Here is an 18,408-nt window from a genome sequence, read left to right as displayed (position 1 = left end):
AATTTTGAATACATATGTTGTGGAGCCCAGGTCAGGTTATGGTTCACGGTATATGGTAAGACTAGTGTAAGCGCATGGGCATTGACTAAAGACATTTTTCAGGTTCCCGTGTCAATACCAATGAGCCTCTCCCACCATGCCCACCACCACCACCCTGCACACCACCACCACCACCCTGCACATCACCACCACCATCATCCCTCCCACCACCATGCGCATCACCACCATCCCTCCCACCACCACTTCCCCCCTCCGCCGCCCCCACCCCATCATCATCACCATCACCACCACCACCATCACCAGCAGCCTCACCACCACCCCCTCTCCATCTACACAATGTGCCCGAGCGGTGGGGGCAGCGTGTCCTCGGTGGCAGCTGCTCCGCCCCCGCCAGTGCCACAGGCACCCCCGGCACCGCCCCCACCTCCTGCGTGTCTGTATGCCTGCACAGGACCGCAGTTTGCCCCTGCGTGCCAGGTGAGCCTCGTCCTCCAATTCCCCTTCCGAGAATAAACATGTTTGCATTCATTTCCCTAACATGAGAAGAGTTTTTAATACTTGCTAGGAATGAATAGCAGCCTGTATGTCTATGAGTATTTAATGTTTCAAGTTTTCAGGTGGATTTTTAAATTAGTATAGCAATTCAAATCTTTGGGTCAAGTGTTATGATGAAAATAAGATAGAGCCAAGGTTATATGGGGTCGTAGATTTTTGTGGCGTTCAGATGAAAGACACTCCATTCTCGGGATGTCACTGCGTAGGTTGTCCTGACAACAGTTTCGCCCCTGTTTCAGAAGACGAGGACGAGCGTCTTCAGGTCGAAGACGAGCGTCTTCGACCTGAAGACGCTTGTTGAAACACGGGCGAAGCTGTTGTCAGAAAAACAACCTACGCGGTGACATCCCGAGAATGGAGAGTCTTTCAGAGCAAAGGTTAGTTTCAAAATTTCTGTTGAGAACCAATCAAAATTGGCAAGAAAATAAATATGTTTTTGTATGAATAGAAATTTTAAGGAGTTAATGTAATAAAATGAAAGTTTCACCAGTAGTGTTCTTGGCAGTCTCGACTTTGAGGAGGACCTTTTAATTTTCAATAGCTGTACATTGCATTGTAGTATAACCTCAAATTGCATTTTGAATTGGATTTATGTTGAAAAACTGTCAAATAAATCAAAGATATAAAATTGTGATAGGGAAAATATTATTTAAAGCTCCTTTTGATTAACAAATCAAATACAACAAATCAGGGTAATGGGATAAGAATATCAACATCTGTTTTTGCAATCAGCTCAAAGAAAGGAAGATGTTTTACTTATTGTTGTATTTAATTTTATGAATATGCCATAATTAATGTAATCTTACTTGTTTTCCATAAGCTGTCTATTTGATGTTTTTAAGTTTTAGGATGTGAATTATAGTTACTGCTTGGGTCTTCTATTTACTACTGTGCACATTTTCTGCAGTGAAATAAAAACGTTAATTTTTCTTGTAAGCTCTTATAACTATATTTCAAGCATTTAAAAACAATATAAGTTGTTAGTTTGGTTAATCACTCAGCTAAATAAATGTTACTCTTTAGCTCTCGTATTATTTAGCATACTTTTGACTAAGGCGCTTGGGCTGAAAAACAAAAATAAATTCCTCTTGTTTAAATGAACAAGGTGGCAGCATACTTCACTCATTTTCTGTATGTAAATAAACTTGCCATATAATCTCTGGCTGTATCATGACTCCCATCACTTGTATCTTCATATTTGTCTCGAGAGAAGTTTTTAGCTCATCAGGTCAAGTAGGGCCTGAGGCCAGCTTGTTCAGTGTGGACTAACCTCAGGCACGCATAATTTTCAAAACACAGAAAATTATGATATTAACATTATTTTATTGCCATTAAGTTTTTCAGCAATTTTAGCAAGCAATGGTGGTGATGGTGGTGCTGTAAACAAAAAAGTTATTTCAATGACTCTATGAGTTTAAAATAATGGTTCATTAATCAATCCAATTTTTCACCTTCCCTGTACAGCTGTAAACCTCAAATTTATCATTTATCCTAGGGAATGTGAGGTAAAAAATCATTTTAAGAATAATGCTGAGGGGAATGTTTCTAAATGATATCGTTATTGGTTCCGTGCACATGATTAATGCAAAAACTTAATATTGGCATGAAAAGGTTATTTTTCAGATTCCATATGCAACCTTCAAGACAAATAATTTTTAATGCCAAATATTAATTAATTTTGTGTTATTTAATCCGTCCTAAGACCAAGAGTGGTCTTAAATGGGTTTACTATAAAAAAAATAAACAAGATTGAAAACTTAATTCTAAAGAACACTTAGAGTACTTCAATTACAAAAAGTCAGTTGGTTAATGCCAATGCATGAATTGTAAACACATAAAGAAGCAATGCAGAGAACAATTAACCAATGTAATGAGAACCTTCTAGTGAACACTTCATTGGAATGACATAATTGGAAATATTCTCATTATCTCTTGTGGTGCAAATTTTCTCCCCACAATGATTTAGTGAGCTGTACCCTCTCCTATAAAACCTACCTTTCGGTTATTAGCTATGGTTTTTTTGGGTCATCAAAAAATAGTGAATTTCCTGCAAAACTATTTTCTTTTAGCACCATTCAAACATTGTCCTACCATTTTTTCACATCACTAAATCATAGTTGGCAAAGAGTATTTACTGCTTAAACCTTTGACTACCAATGCCTTATTCGGATAAAAGTTCAAAAGTTACTAATGTTAATTTTTTGTCAATGTTAATTTCTATTCATTGTTAGTCGCTATATGATAAATGTTTAGATGTGACCTGTGGAGAAAAAAGTTTTCAATTTTTTTTACACAGGCTGCATGCGATGATTTTTTTATTTCCCCCAATATGCACCACGGTATGTATATGAGAAACGAAAGAAATTGAAAAATTGGGTACTTAGAGTAGAGTAAATCTTTGAACTACCCTGGTGATGTTGCCTTTGTTTTCCAACTTAATGCTTTCCATAGTAGTCATCAGAGGAGTTGTGATCAGTGTTTCACTTCCTGTCAAATTGGCTTATACTCAAGTTGTAAATGGATGAAGGTGCATGGGGGAAAAGAATTGTAGGCAAAAGTTTCATGGATGGAGAAATTTGGGAACTGGAATTTGGATCAGGAAGATATAAAAAAGAAAATTTTCATATGTACAGTCCTTAAAAAATGGCTCATGAGGAAATGGAGGAAGGGGCATTGAGAGGGAAACGGAAAGGAAGAATTTGTGATGGTGAGGATTCCCTTCCAATTGAACTGTAAAGAAATAGTGTGATTGTGTGGATAGATCTGGATGCAGCCACTTCAGTAGAAAGCACCAAGGTATCCACAAAAATGAGAATCCAATCAGTCATGCCGTGTTCACCTTTAACTATTCCAAATCTATATTCTGCATTCACACACCTCTTTGGGCCATCAAAATTCATTGAGGGGCTCAAACTGAGGATTGCTTTGAAAATATATATAAAACTTCCATTATTTAATGATTACCACTGCTCTGGGGGCTGCATTTTCCTCGATGAAGTTGGCAAGAGTGAGTCCTCCAGTATGAAATGATGGTGAAGAAACTCCCTGGCTCTCTCAATCATAAATCTGTCAACACATACTGCCCAATCAAAAGTTTGGCAATATTGTATTTCAATTCTCCTACTTAATTTCATTGGCCTTCATAATTTTTCCGGGTGTCCATCTATGCACTTGAGTAGTAGTAGTAGTATTTAGGGGAGGCGACCGGCGGCTAAGGTCATTTGCGCCATAGGGGATGGACAGGAAAGGATGAAGGGTGGAGAGAAACCCGGCGTCGGCATTAGCCTACTCTTTACGAAAGGCGCCAAGGGGTCCGCAGTTTAACGTCCCATCCGACGGACGGCGTACTCACTCAAAGTGCCCTCCACAAAGCACCTCAAGTAGGGATCAAGATACCTCTGAAAAATATTCAACACCGCCGAGATTAGAACCCGGGCCCTCTGGGTGGGAAGCCAGTACATTAGCCCCCGCACCATCTCGATCCCCCTATGCACTTGAGAAATTCACTTATGCAAATCAGGTATTGCAGGTGTAACTTCCCCAAACAGCATGGGTTCTTTTATACAAAACTTCTCTGGCCAAAATCAATGAAGAATGTTGGGACAAGTTTTATCATCATCATTTCAGTTGGTAGTTGGATACAAGGAAACTTAAGTTTTGTTCTAAGGACAAGATCATGAAGAAAGAATTGAGCAGTAGCAAGAAATGACTTTGGAATGATTCATAATAGGGAAAGGCAGAAGAAAAGAACACACAGCATCATATCACGAAGTGAATTAATCACAGCAGCATTTACTTTTACCAGTCATCTGTGATAGCTGTATTACATGTTCACTGGTTGTGATTTTACTTTTCAATCCATTCTGACAACACTGGCACAAGTGCTTCATCTTTGGCAGCAAGCATCTAAGATCTTGCTAATACTTGATCATCGTGAATAGTGACCTACTATTCCTTGAAATTAAATGCACATTCATCACAAGGCATTATATCCTCTGTATTCTTATGAGGTTGAAAAAAGTTACACAAGCAGAGAGCTTAACGATGGTTATACTTCATGCGATATTGATAAACAGCTTTTAAATGATTCATCTCAATGTTAAAACATTAAAGTTTAGTAATTTGAATGCCGTGACAAATTTTCATGGCCAATAAATCGAATGCAAGCAATAAGGGATGAATTTGCAACAAATGCTGCTGGCACATTAGGCCCATTTTGCAAGGAAGTCTTAAGGCATAGTTAAGTGTGAGCAAAACCTTTCCTGGAAAAAAGTCCTTGTATATTACTTGGTAAGGTGCAGGTCAGGTTTCTGATTGCCAGGAATATCCAGATAGTGAGAAGTAAATATCCACGTGGGCTAGCATAATCTTCTCAGGCTGGTAGCTAATCCTGTCACTTGCTTTGAATTCTCCTAATCAATCACCTTCTTTTTCTCATCCCGTGCACATTTTTGTTGCTTTTTACATTTCGATGTCTTAAACTCAGAATTTTTGTTTAATAATGTCTGCTAGTTGATGCAAAATATTAGGTCATTTACTTTGTATTTCTTCCCTAAAGGTAATTTACAGATAACTATGTGAAGCTGACATGAGTTCAAAATTAAAATTGAATCATTTAGTTATTTATAATTTGTCATACTACTGCAATTCCTCATTGTCTTAAATAAAATATTGCTATTTTAGGGTATTCATTTAAGGAATTTGTTTTAATGGAAGCTCTAAGATGACAATTATTTAACTAATCTGGAAATTTATTTTGGCATGCAAAATAATAGGAATATTCATCTGCATTTTAAATATTTGGTTGCTGCTTCATTTGTGTATCCATTATATATAGGTTGAACCCCATATTTTCCGTAAAATTTAAAGAGTAGTATTAAATTTTATGTGGGAAAAGTCTCAGAAACAGTAAATAACAGGAAAAATAAAATGGTGAAGTAAATGATGGCTATCTTACAAGATTGATAATTGTTAACAAGGTGCCATATGTTGTGAATCCAAACATTTGGAAATTATTATCATTGGAGAATGATAGTATAAAATCCAGAGAGAAAATTATGCTACATATTGATATGAAGACTCATTCTTTAGCAATTTGAAGAAGTCTTGACTGGAACTTATACGATAAAGTTTTAATAATTGTTATGTATGAACATTTTCCCATTATGTTGCTGTTAAATCTCAAATAAATGTAATTTGATATGTTGAATGTTTGATTGAATTCTGACCTAATGTATTTTATTACTGAAGCTGACTATAATTTATGTATTAAATGTTTACAGAAAACTAACACAATGGTTTTAATGGCAGGATAGTTTATGCATTACCGCCAAAAGGTAATGCCATTAGAAATATGGTTGTCGGCCTGACTCAGGATGAATTATACATACATTGTAGCATATGGTCAATGGCAAAATTATTTCCATGAAAAGGTGGGATGAAGGTTACCCAAAAATCTGGATTTTCTTTTAATCTTGCTTAAAAAATAGGGGTATGAACCAAATAGGATTAGTTACATATTTTGAGTATTCTGTTTTCTTCCCATTCTCTTTGTCTAGTAGTGAATTGGTGTCATCTTTCAGTTTTTGTCCCAAATTTGCCTGTTTAAGTGATGATTTACTGGAACTGTAAATAAATATTTAAGCTGTATTGTGATGAATTAGTTCAAAGAAGAATTAATCATTTTGCCATTGTGTTTTCCTAGGTATCGCAGTTTGGCGCTTGCTTGGCCCCTCCACCCTCCCACCACCATCATCAGTCTTATGTGCCTCAGTTCTTAGGACCCACAGCCCACTCGCCTCCCCACGCTCAATCATCTCAAGCCCCGAACCAGAACGGCAATGGAGGGCCTGGTGCATCAGGAGGTGCCGGTGGCACATTTGTCCCACCACATGCTGCTGTGGCTGCCGCAGCTGCAGCAGCGGCCGCTGCAGCTGCTGCCGCAGCCTCTCTTCCCGTGCACCATCATCACACAGCACACTATGCCTCCCACCTTCCCTCTACTGTGAGTCTCAATTGGTTTACCTTGGATTTGAGAATACTTATTATTAGACTTTAGAAAGATTATTATTATCATAAAATTAGTGTAGAAGGAACTTAAGGCATATGACTAGTAGATAAATAAGTCAGTGGTACAGGGTTCGGCGCTAATCTCCGGACAAATTTCAATTTCAATTTTCTGCCATATTGTACTTCCACTGGAGGTGGTGATTGGCATTCTTGAAAGCTATAGACATCTAGTAAACAGTCATAACCTCAAAATGGCAGGGATGTTATGCCCAAGTGCGGAGTACAATCAAAGAGCCGCTATTATTGTGTTCGTGCTGGGCGTTTGCCTAGTGAAATAGTTCGATTCTTCGGGTATCCCAGATCAACTGTTTACGTTGTTTTGGCTAAGTATAATGCTTTGGAGAAGTCAGGGGAAGATTTCGCTGACACGGCAAGGAAACCTCATTCAAGGAAATGCTCAGGATCTGATTTTAGAGGCATTTTACAAATTTTGAAGAATGTTGTGAAACGGTGGATGGTAACTGTGGCCTTGGGGAGACAATATGTCTTTCAACAGGACTCTGCACTAGCTCATACAAGTTATTTAGCCCAAAACTGGCTCTCGGATAACATCGACATGTTCTGGTCAAAGGAGTTCTGGCCTCCGAGTAGCCCTGACTTGAACCCATTTGACTATTTGTTTGCAGTGTAGTTGAAAGAGTTACCAATAAGATAAGGCACCCTAAACTGTACGCACCGCTATCGGAGAAGCATTCGCGAATATGGACAGCACTGTTTTAAAAGAGTGCCTGCAGTCGATTCCGGACAAGATTGGAGGCAGTCATTGCGGCTGAAGGGGGTTACATTGAGTACTGTTACTCTTGACCGATAGCACTAATTGTATGTAAAAGGATTTTCATTTATATATTTTTTAATACATTTGCTTTTAAACAAAAGTTTCATTTGTCCGGATTTAAGTGCCATACTCTGTATTTAGATCTCTCTGGCCCCTTGTTTATAGAGAATTACATGTGTGATGTGATAAGGGAGTTGATTTGGGAAGGGCTACTTATTGATAAAAGCCTTTAATATTGAGTGTAGATTAACCTGGTTTTTAAGGCAAGAGGATGAGCTTACAATAGGTTGGAGGCATTTTAGATGTGGTTGTGGTAGAGAATGGAGAAAGTAAGTTGGATAAAGAAGAAGCCGTTGAGGTTTCAAATAGGGTGGGCGAAGAGAGAAAGGTATGGAGGAAACTTGAAAAATACTGAGATGTAATGTCGAAATTTCCCAAAATAATATTAGTTATAAATTAGCAGCCATTAGGGACCTCCTGAAATCTACGTTTAAATAGGTTGAAAAATACCTTGAATGAACACAGTAATAATGAGCCAGTGGGGTCATCCTGTAAACTTTGTCTAGTAGCAGTTCTATTGTAGTGATTGCTGGTGGTAAATTTTGTTCGACAATGGTTATATTGGAGGAAGGTAATTATAGTTAAGAAACCTATAAAGTAGTAGAGTTATGCAATTTTTGCATTCTTGGGGAGTGATAAAAGAGATGAAGGAGGATAGTTAGGGAATGGAAAAGATAAATTGTCAGAAAGGCAAAAGGGAAATACAGGGTCTGCCCCAAAAAATATGTAGAATCAATCTGGAAAACTTTATTTTAAATCAAGGTACAAATTACTAAAACTATTAATTACAAATTACTGACAGCTCCCCTGTGCATTAACACACCTATGTCAGTGCCTTTGCCATGTTTCTTGTAATGCATCAACAGGCAACTCTCCGTGGTATCTTTGACATCATCGAGTAGTCCAAAATGTTACTCAAAAGGCCCATGTCGCGTCTTCAGTAATCACCTATTCTAAATATTCGGGTCACTTTCACAGTGATCATAGTGGTCCAAGGCAAGATTGTCACACAAGCAGTCTTTCGAGAACACCGTGAGGACCATCTCAGCACACCTTTCTCATGTCTAAATCTTCTGTGAGAATCCAATGTTCTGTGGTTTTCTAAATATTGGACTCTGCGAACATCCTGACACTTGGGGTGTCAATCAGAATTGAGCATTTTTTTGCACATTTTCATCATACTGTGTTTTTGTTGGATGTCCAGAGCATTCTTCATCGCCAACCTCCTCATTCCCAGAACATCCTGTGCCAGCAGAATACCATCACTTAAGACATTTCTCCATCTCTATAGGCATCTTTAACTATGGTCATGGTCTCTCAACCCGATTTCCCCAGTCTAACACAAAATTTTATCGCATATCATAGCTCCATGGAAAGTGGCATTGTGAATTTTTGACATGACCCTCAAACAAGGGTTGAGTCTAGCTCCAATTTGCAGACTGTAACAGTCAACGTGGGTCGTGTTGCTTTCCCAAGACCTCTCACCATTTTTCCCCACCACAAATCATCCCACTCTAGTCGTCCACTTTGCCTGGAAAAATCATTTTACTTAATGGGACATGCCCTGTAAAATCTACTGCAGTTTTAGTTCCATTAAAACCTTGAAAGGTAAAAAGCTTATCACGAATTTTTTTTTTACAAGTGAAACCTGAGAGATATTCATTTACTGGTACAAAATAATGTCATCCATTGCCAAATTTTAACTTATGTTCTTTGAGTCAAGGTTCAGATGTGCTTCGTATAGAAATTTGATAGCAATGGAAGCCAGTTCACTCAGTACTTATTGAAAGAAGGTTTCTGTATCAGTTGCCCATAGGTTATGGAGGATTACAGAGGTGAGATGTGGCATGAGAAGAAGTTGTTCGAGTGTGTGTGTGTCTGTGGAAAAACCCTGCATTTACTGAAGGGGAAAAGGGGAGAGGCAACCTTGGACAAGTCTATTTCTGGGCTTCAAAATTATTAGTTGGTAATGGATAGATGAAAAAGAGGGAAATAGTAGGGCCTATGTTTTAACGTAAATATTTATGCCTTTGTAGGTAAATAGGTTATCGTAGGGGAGTTGCTGTTTGGTTTTGTGTACCAAAGGTCACATTGCTTAGTTACTTGTAATTGTTGTCAATTGCTAATGCTTAAAAACCCATTAGACACTTAAAATAAGGGTGTAATGAATTTTTTTTCGTCTCCCCCTTGAGGAAGACTCGATGATTACAGGTGATTGCCATCTCTGTGGGTGCTCAAGTGCTTTCCATAATAGTTAAAATTCATGTAAATGATAGCCAAAAAGGAGAAAATTCTTGTCATTTAAAATTGAAGTAAATATTTTGTTAAGAGTAGTTGTCCTTGCTTAAGCTGCTGTGAAAAGAAATCAGTGGCCTGGTGGACAAATGGATTTCAATTACTTGTATTTGTGGTTTATGCTCAAATTCTGAAGCGAACATTATCACTCAATGAACTTATTATATAGGAAAACAAGATGTAGAAGTTGGAATCATTCACTTTCTGCTATAACTGTTCAATAATACTCTGCAGTTGATAGTAAATTGCTCTAAGATGATAAAGTTGCTCTATATGGTACACCATCCACCAGCTCTTTCATCGAGCATCATGGATGATGGAAACTTAGAAATTCCAAGAGTGCACAAGCTCAACAGAATGAAATTCTTTAGGTTATGTATATCAAAGGAACATATTCCAGTTGGTATAAAAGTGAGTAATTCCATTTTCTTATGGGCATTGATTCATTCACATTGTAGTGAAGAAATTCCAAAATCCTCTTAATATGTATGAATATAGTTGGCATAAGATTGTATTCTATTCATTGTCACTGTTTGAAATAGATATAATATTTTTGGCTTGAAAAAATTTTTTCAGAGGCAAGATGGTGGTAGCATTGACTTCCTGGCTTCGCACCGTAACAGCTCCTCCGGCTTCCACCCTGGTGCTCCTCTACATGCTGGTCAGCTGCATTCTCATTCTCACCCAACCACTGCTATACCTCAGGTTTCTACCTCACCTCCAATATTTCTTTCAGAGGTAAGTTTTAGTCGTAGTGATAGTTTCATAGTCAAACAATTGTCTCATATGTTTGAGAAGTAAAAGAGAAAGAGGCATAACCAATCCATTGTTAGATAAACATATTTATTATGATTAATATAAAATTGCTGTAAGTGTCTTGTCAGTAGCTCTAAGCCTTATGTAAATATAATTTCAGTACTAAATGGTAAACTATTCTTATGCACATCTGAAATCTGACAGCACCAGCACCCTTGACACCCTTGACTTAGAGAATTAATGCAATTTATTAAAGGCAGGTTTCATGAATTGTTTCACATGTCTGATGTGGTTAACTAAATACAGCAGAGAGCTTGTAATCCAACATCCAGTTGTCCAATAGACAGAAGATGCATTAGTCTCAGCAAAAGGCATTCCCCTCTAATCCACTATTGGTCATTCCCCTCTTTGTTCAATATGAGCTGCTAATGATATGTAAACACTGTTGAAAAGCTTTTCCTTCGACCCTGAAAACTTATTTATTCGCATTCTATGAATGTATCATTGCAATATGATGAATTTTGTAAAACATTGTTGCTCAATATTAGTTGGATTCATGAGAGACTCCTCACACACTTCTTTAACAAGTGACTTTTTTTTCTTTTATTCATAAAGATGTTAAACCAGAGGATTTAATGCCTAATTAATCTGTAGGAATTATTTCAGGAGCATTAACTAAATGTTCATTAAGTAATCATGGTTAAGGTTATGAAGGTATCAATATAAGTCAAATGGAGTATTTGAGGTCAGTGACCTTGATTTATTAGTTCTGTGGGAACCAAAAGGATCGTGGTTCAAAGTCAGTGGGTCTGTTTTGTGCAATGATTCATGTTGAATAATTAAAATGTTTTATCCCAACTCAGTTAAAAGGTATGGAAATGGTATAGGCATGAATTAGGTGCCTGATCATATTACATGTGTTTTAACTGTCATTGCTAATATTTCTGCATAATGTGGTGTGGAAATTCTAGATAATCAATTTCCTCTAGTTGCAACGTGGTGTAAATTTCATAATAATGAATGATAAGATCAGGGACATGAATATGGTACTAAATGCATACATACACGCTTCATCCCTCAATTATCACATATCACAGAGCAGCCCTACCTTAATTCTTTCCAACAAAAAAAAACAATCTTCACTTTTAAGTTAATTTTTCTTGTGTATTTATTTAATGATTATTGGCTATTTCAGGCTCATGGTAGTGCTCTTGACCTCCTATCATCCCGAGTGCGCCATCGAACCGGAAGTGGTGGAAGCAGGCGCTCTAATGGGCGGCGTTGGCGCACAACTTCCCTCTCATCTGCTCCTGCTCCATATCCTGGTTTCCTCCTTCACTTCCTGTGAGTATTTATTATTGTAATTGAATCAATCTGTGGTGTAAATACTAATCTAACTTTCATTATAAGGGCCATAGCATATAGCAGTATATCACTCATAAACCACAATCAAATTCCATTGATACAAAATACCGTTAATACCGATACTTTGCTTTTTTCTTATTTCGGAACGTTTAAACTTTTTAAGTGTTCTCTTTCTGAAGAATGCCAGGAACAACTTTTATTCTAAGCAAGATCAATTTTAATGCTTACATTATGTACTCTTAGGTTAGTAGTTCCCTAACCTTCTGAAATGCTGCCCACATTCCTAGCTGGTACCGGCTTTCCATTCTTCCCATTGTTTAGCTTTAAGTGTGGTATAGGAAGGCAAAAAATTCATTGATGAATCTGAGCTGAGATTGTGTACAGTTAATGCCTTTGGTATAACTTAATTAACCCAGTAGAACTATGGAATTAAGCTAAAGGTTTCAGGTATCACTTTGTGTAACTTAAATCATATTGCAATGAAAATATCTCTGATTGCTCCACTAAAAATTCAATTGACAGATCTTGACATTAGCGGTCATTGTCAAAACCTGATTATTTTTAGTGGACTATGCAGAGGTATTTTCACTTTACCCTAGAGTTTTCCTTAGTAGTGTTCCTGTTATTTTTCCTTATAACGTGTAGCCTTTTTGTTCCAATGCATCTCACATCCCATAACCTGTCTTTATGCATTTGTATTTCTGTTTCGATCTTCAAAGGCCTCCCTGAATCTGCAACTAACATTAATGGTTGGGATTGCTTAGACCACACACATTTGGGCATTCAGAACCTTTCAAATCTCCTGAGCCCAACATAGCCATAAGTAGCCACACCATTCTAGAATCCTCCCACCCTTTCTTAATCTTCTCTGCAATGTTTCTCAGCCTTCCTCCCTCCCTCATCAATACACCTTTGCTGAGGAAGGTAGAAGAAGTGATGAAACAGTTCAAATTACTGTGAGTTTCTCTCTAATGTTTCTATGAATGTATGTCCACATATGTGAACAAATTAGTGTACAAATGGGTATGTATATTTCTTGTCTAATTTTGATTGACAATTCCAGATGGTTAATGCATTTTTTTAGGTTTAGGAGTAGGTGTGTACCATATATTCCTAAATTTTTTAATTGAAATGTGTAAATTCCACTTTTAATTTATGAAATAGTATTTTTAGGAAAGTAAAGAAATAGATACTGCAGCATAAGCCCTAATATCTATGACCGTCTATAATTTTATTTTCATAAATTCAAAATATGTGGTCTTCTTATAATTATCTGTGTAATTAATGTAACTTGGTGAATTTGTTAGATCTTCTTAATTTTAATTATGAACAAAACCAGGTTGTATTTTGTACAGAAAGAAATGAAAACTGATTGAAAATGAGTTTTAATTCTTCGTAATACAGTTTTTCAGCAAAAATGAGGCCATCTTAATAGAGGTTACAGAGTATGAATGATTAGGATGATATAATTTAATGTGTTAATCTTTATTGTGGTAAGGAGGGAGCTAATAGGTTTGGTTCATGCTATGACAAATTCATATGCATACATCTGCAATATTGTGTTAAATCACTCCTGATCCATCTGCAATTTTCTCCAGGGCCATGTTTTCAAACCCTCCACTATCCCCATACGGTCAAGGGGAAATGGGTAGTCCTGACTCTGGTGAGACTGAAAACTATGAAGCTCTTCTGAGCTTGGCAGAGAGGTTAGGGGAAGCAAAACCAAGAGGTCTTGCCAAGGCCGAGATTGAGCAGCTTCCCTCTTACAAGTAAGTTTAAATTTTAAATGCATTCTTTTTTTAACATTAGTATTTTCATAAATTATGTGTAAGATCTAATTATTGAAAGTAGGCTGTAATATTTCCATTTTTTTATAATTATACATTAAAACCCCTCATGTTATGAAGTCAAGGACTTAAAAAAGTGCAATTTGCTGTACAGATGGTTGTTATGGGTCGCACAATCACAGGGGGAAGACATTCACATGCCAGCTTAAGATATTCAGCGTGCTCCTGTCCCATCCTGTAGATGATTCATTGAATATTCAAGTTTCAGCCTGGAAATGTTATCAGGGCATTTAAACCTGGTAGTGATTGATTTAAATTGTTAATGTAAGTTATTGTGTTCATAGTATAAAATTTATTGATGTACCTATTTGAAAATACAGCCCCACTAATTAGGAGTTTTAACCCTAAGTACAGTCCAATGCACATTTGTCAAAACGATGCTATCTGCCAGTACTCTTTTTCAACTTCCAAAGAGAGAGAATTAACAGGGAACATATCCCTTTCGATGCCCAGTGGCACAGTGTGAGATAACCTTTCAGAGATCTTAGTAAAGCCATCCCTTAATCATGTATACCACATTTCTCCCCTCCTGTCTAATTAACAAATCAAGGTCTCTTACCTTCCCAGTTTACAAATATTTAGTGCAGCTAGCGTCTGTCTGTATTTTCATATACTAAATTATTCTTGCATAATGAGCATTCATCATATGTTTTCCAAATAATTTTTCAAGTTTGTTTATTAAAAACCTTGGATTCATTTTGAAAAATATTTATATTTTAAAATGGTGTGCAGCAAAGGGTTATTAGAAGAGCCAATGCAAAAATAGGCTTTTCATGGTTATAAATTATATTTTTATGGTGAATTAAATATTGCAATTTATTCAAGTGGTCACTGTCTCACCATTGCTTTCCAACTCCTGATCAGGTACAATTCAGACACCCATCAGGGCGACCAGACGTCATGTGTGGTTTGTATGTGTGACTTTGAAGCTCGTCAGCTCCTGCGAGTTCTCCCATGTGCTCATGAGTTTCATGCTAAATGTGTGGACAAGTGGCTCAAAGTAAGTATAATTGAAAACACGGCTAACCAAAATATGTGGGGAATATGGTCAAAAGCAGAATGTATTTTCCTCATAAATCTAAAACAAACATGTAGCCATTAAAAAAAAAATTACCAGGGAAGGACGAAAAATGACAAAGGATCACTGTCCCATGTCTCATTGGACTTATGTCAATGTAATAATGGAGTCTTTACTCCATAATTGTCCGAAACCTATAGTTAGAAGAGTAAAACTAGCATGATTATCTCTCTATTATTATTATTATATAAATCTCTTAGCAATCAGGCAATTTTCCTGGTGGCAATGGTCAAGTGTGGTCAACAGTCACTCTTACAATACACATGCATACGTACATAAGGACAACAGATATGAGACAAAATGTTCTTACATACAATGACACTTGACAAAAATTACCAACCACACCTTTACCCTCACACAAGGGCTAGGTTCACACCATACCTACAACGCTCCATCACCGCACTCCGTCCATAATCAGGCACTCTTCAATTTCATATACCGTTCACAATCATGCACCAATAACACATCATTCACTTTAGCAGTTATTGCACTTATTGATCTACATTCAGAGTCAGGGTAGTCCAGGGGTAGAGCATGGGACTTCTGACTGGAGGGCATGGGTTAGATTCCTGGGCACCCTCAGTTCTACCCTAGCTGTATGATTTTTCCAGGTACCAGATCTTCCTGAGAAACCATAGGCACCATAGGGAAAGGAACTGGCCCCCGTACCCTGTGTGAATATCACACACCATCGGGCTTAGTACTGGGTGAACTTTACCATCACATGCCAAACCGACCATTGGGTTGATTGGTTGCGTTTATGGTTTTTTTAATGGTCTACATGCATGGACATTTTCTACTAGAAAATAAAAACCTAATTAATAATCGTCATCTTAATTGACCGTGTATCTTGTGATGTAGTCAATTTTTGACTTTAGCACATTGCCTCATAGGCATAATTTATAAAGAAAATGTTTAGCAACATATATGATGAAATAGTAACGGGAATTATTGTAGAAGAACTGATGTATGCAGGAATTTTTCTTGTCATCTTTTGTTGCTGAATATACCTTGTTTGCACATTATATATAAATATATATATTAGAATATATTATGGTATTTATAAAATAATCTATCCTTTCTTTCTTTCAGTCAAACCGAACCTGTCCTATTTGTCGTGGGGATGCTTCAGAGTATTTTAACAATATGGAGTGAAATGTAACTTTAAAATGGTGTGCCATCATAAAATAACTGTTATATTTTAAATATTTTTAAAAGTGTCCTCTTGATTGCGTAATAGTCATTCAGAATGTTAGTTGTGGGATAATAATTTTCAGCAATAAAATATATTTTGCTTAGATTAATTTAAAATTTGTTTGAGTTAATGTATGCTCTTTTGGCATATTAAGTGGTGATTTGTGAGATTGAGAGCATATCTGTAAGAAATGAAATTTATTTTTTTATTATGTCAATTGTAAATATTACACTAGTTTTTTTTTAACCCATGAAGTTGCTGCATTTTTCTTCTGTTGAGTGATTGGCGTGCCTTTATGACGTATACTCTTTGTAATGAGGATTTGATCGACAAATTCTGGAGTTAACTAGTTGGTCCAAAGAAATTGCATTGTCTCCCTCATAGCTGTTTCTGTGGAATGCTTAATAATGATTTGGTATGTACTGTTTAACGTTTTTTTTGAGGTTGTTGTGTAAATGGCATTTTTATTGGGTTATGTATAAAGATAAATTTGTGCTTGGTAAACTGGTAATCAGCCGTTAATTTATTGAAAAATTTGTCTATAGTCTTTGTTTTAAAGGTGATGCTTCAGTCCACGACATATTAAAAAGTTTTAAAAATTCTGATTAACTCATTAGTTACAGTATATTATTTCGCATTTGCTTGTTTAATGTATTTGCATAAAGCTCATTTATTCTCATTAGCATGTTTTTCAGTTATGAAATCATTATCCGTTCATTCCTAATACAGTTCCTCTCTTTTCAATGGTAGAAAATTATTTATTAGTGTTGCCATTACTATTTTCAAGCTAGGGCTCTTGTAATAATTATTATTCTAGTGCAATTGTTTATCATATTTTACTATTTTGTGGTGCATTGTTCTGAAAGCCTAAATTTTTAGCTACTTTCTATATTTTGTATTATTTGAAGAAGTCTTGGGGTGTGCGTATTGTGTGTGTTAAGTCGTGCTACGTTGTTGTTATTCTTTAATTGTGCAATACTCTCCGTGCTATATCGTCTCTTTAATAGCTTATATTTGTCTTGACCCACATTTTCTTGTTTCATGCAAAATGTTGGGAGGTTATAAAATTGTCTGGGAACTGTAGCTGTTGTCATGTAGCTTTTGAGAACAAAAGTAACATTTGAATGGTTTTCAGTTTTGTGCAATTAAAATACTAATACATGCAAAGTACGGAGTAGTAAAATTCCTGCTCTAAAAAAATTGGATAACTTGAAGTTAAAACTACTAATGAGGATTGTCTTTGAGTGTATTAGAAGAAAATTGGTCACCTGCCAAGTATTTCAAAGTACATTTTTAAGGTGAGCATATTTAAAAAAATCTTGTCCCAATGATCAGTATTGTTTCCCAAAACATTAGTACCTGAGGCCTCTTAGAGTGAAAGATTTTATTTTTGTGTGAAACGAGTCTAGCATTCAGCATTTTACATCTTTAAAGTGCATTACAGACTACCAAGCATCTCGTGAGACAAAGGCCACAACTTTCACATTTTCAAAGTGGTGAATTGATGAGTGGTTATTCATTGCAAGGCTTTTTGCAGAGTTTCATGTAAAATATCAATAGAATAATTAGCTAGGGAAAACTCCCATATCAAAACTGTTGAGCCTTAGCTTTCTTGTCAGCCTGTTACCAACTTAAAATTGCTCATTGATTGTTTTAATATTTTGAACCTCTTTTTATTGAGTGTTCTTACTGTTAGAATAACCTTGTAACTTAATTTTTGTGTGAAAAATCTCAATGGACTATTTAATCAGCTTGTGTTATTATTTTGTGGCATTAAAGCTTGCTAATGGCAAAGCAATACAGAAGGCAGTAGCCCTAACCACAGAGTTTGTAGTTTTTATTACGACAATTATAATTTTCAATGTACTCACTTTATTATATCTTTATGAATTCATTACTTATGTCTCTATACTTGTCAGTTTCTCTCCAGAAAAGTGAAATTTTTAATCGGAGTTATCATTTGAAGGGGAATAACCTATATTGATAATTATCCAGTCTGAATAAACCAGTTGATGGAATAGTAGTCCAAAAAACATACAGGAAACTCATATTGAATTATTAAAGTATTTAAATGAGTGAGATACAGTAATATATTTAAATTTTCAATTATTGATTGGACTGTAAAGGCCTTGTCTTTGGGTCCCATTGATGCTGATCATTTTGTGTGTGTCAATTAGCATAGAATTTAATATAGTTTAAATGTTTAACAATATTTTATATACATTCATATTCATTTTCTCCCAAATTTTCAGTTTTCTTCTATGGTGTCAATAATATATTTCTATTTGTATGGAAATATTTAGTACTCCTTTGATATTTGTATGCCAGTCAGCAGTGGTGTCCTGACCCCAGTGCCTAATCCCTGCTGATTAATAATTACGCAAAAACAAAAGTTAATAAACTGTGCCAAAAC

The 18,408-nt window shown here is 36.3% G+C and overlaps 1 protein-coding gene across 2 annotated transcripts in view; it reads left to right on the top strand.

The window, feature by feature from the left end:
* Nucleotides 1–18,408, top strand: part of mura (ring finger protein murashka) — a 44,024-nt gene that overhangs the window by 21,472 nt on the left and 4,144 nt on the right. For both annotated transcript variants that reach the window (XM_071592940.1, XM_071592939.1), the window contains 7 exons: nucleotides 103–477; nucleotides 6,260–6,559; nucleotides 10,331–10,492; nucleotides 11,706–11,854; nucleotides 13,474–13,644; nucleotides 14,587–14,722; nucleotides 15,893–15,972. In XM_071592940.1, the coding sequence (XP_071449041.1) occupies nucleotides 103–477; nucleotides 6,260–6,559; nucleotides 10,331–10,492; nucleotides 11,706–11,854; nucleotides 13,474–13,644; nucleotides 14,587–14,722; nucleotides 15,893–15,955 (1,356 nt within the window). In that variant the 3' untranslated portion in view covers nucleotides 15,956–15,972. The remainder of the gene's footprint in view (nucleotides 1–102; nucleotides 478–6,259; nucleotides 6,560–10,330; nucleotides 10,493–11,705; nucleotides 11,855–13,473; nucleotides 13,645–14,586; nucleotides 14,723–15,892; nucleotides 15,973–18,408) is intronic.

Source organism: Hetaerina americana, unplaced genomic scaffold (genome assembly GCF_022747635.1).
Source record: "Hetaerina americana unplaced genomic scaffold, ioHetAmer1.1.p SCAF_5, whole genome shotgun sequence".
In the NCBI taxonomy this organism is placed as follows: domain Eukaryota; kingdom Metazoa; phylum Arthropoda; class Insecta; order Odonata; family Calopterygidae; genus Hetaerina; species Hetaerina americana.
The sequence above is the reverse complement of the archived record's forward strand: the minus strand, read 5'-3'. Positions and strand labels throughout refer to the sequence as shown.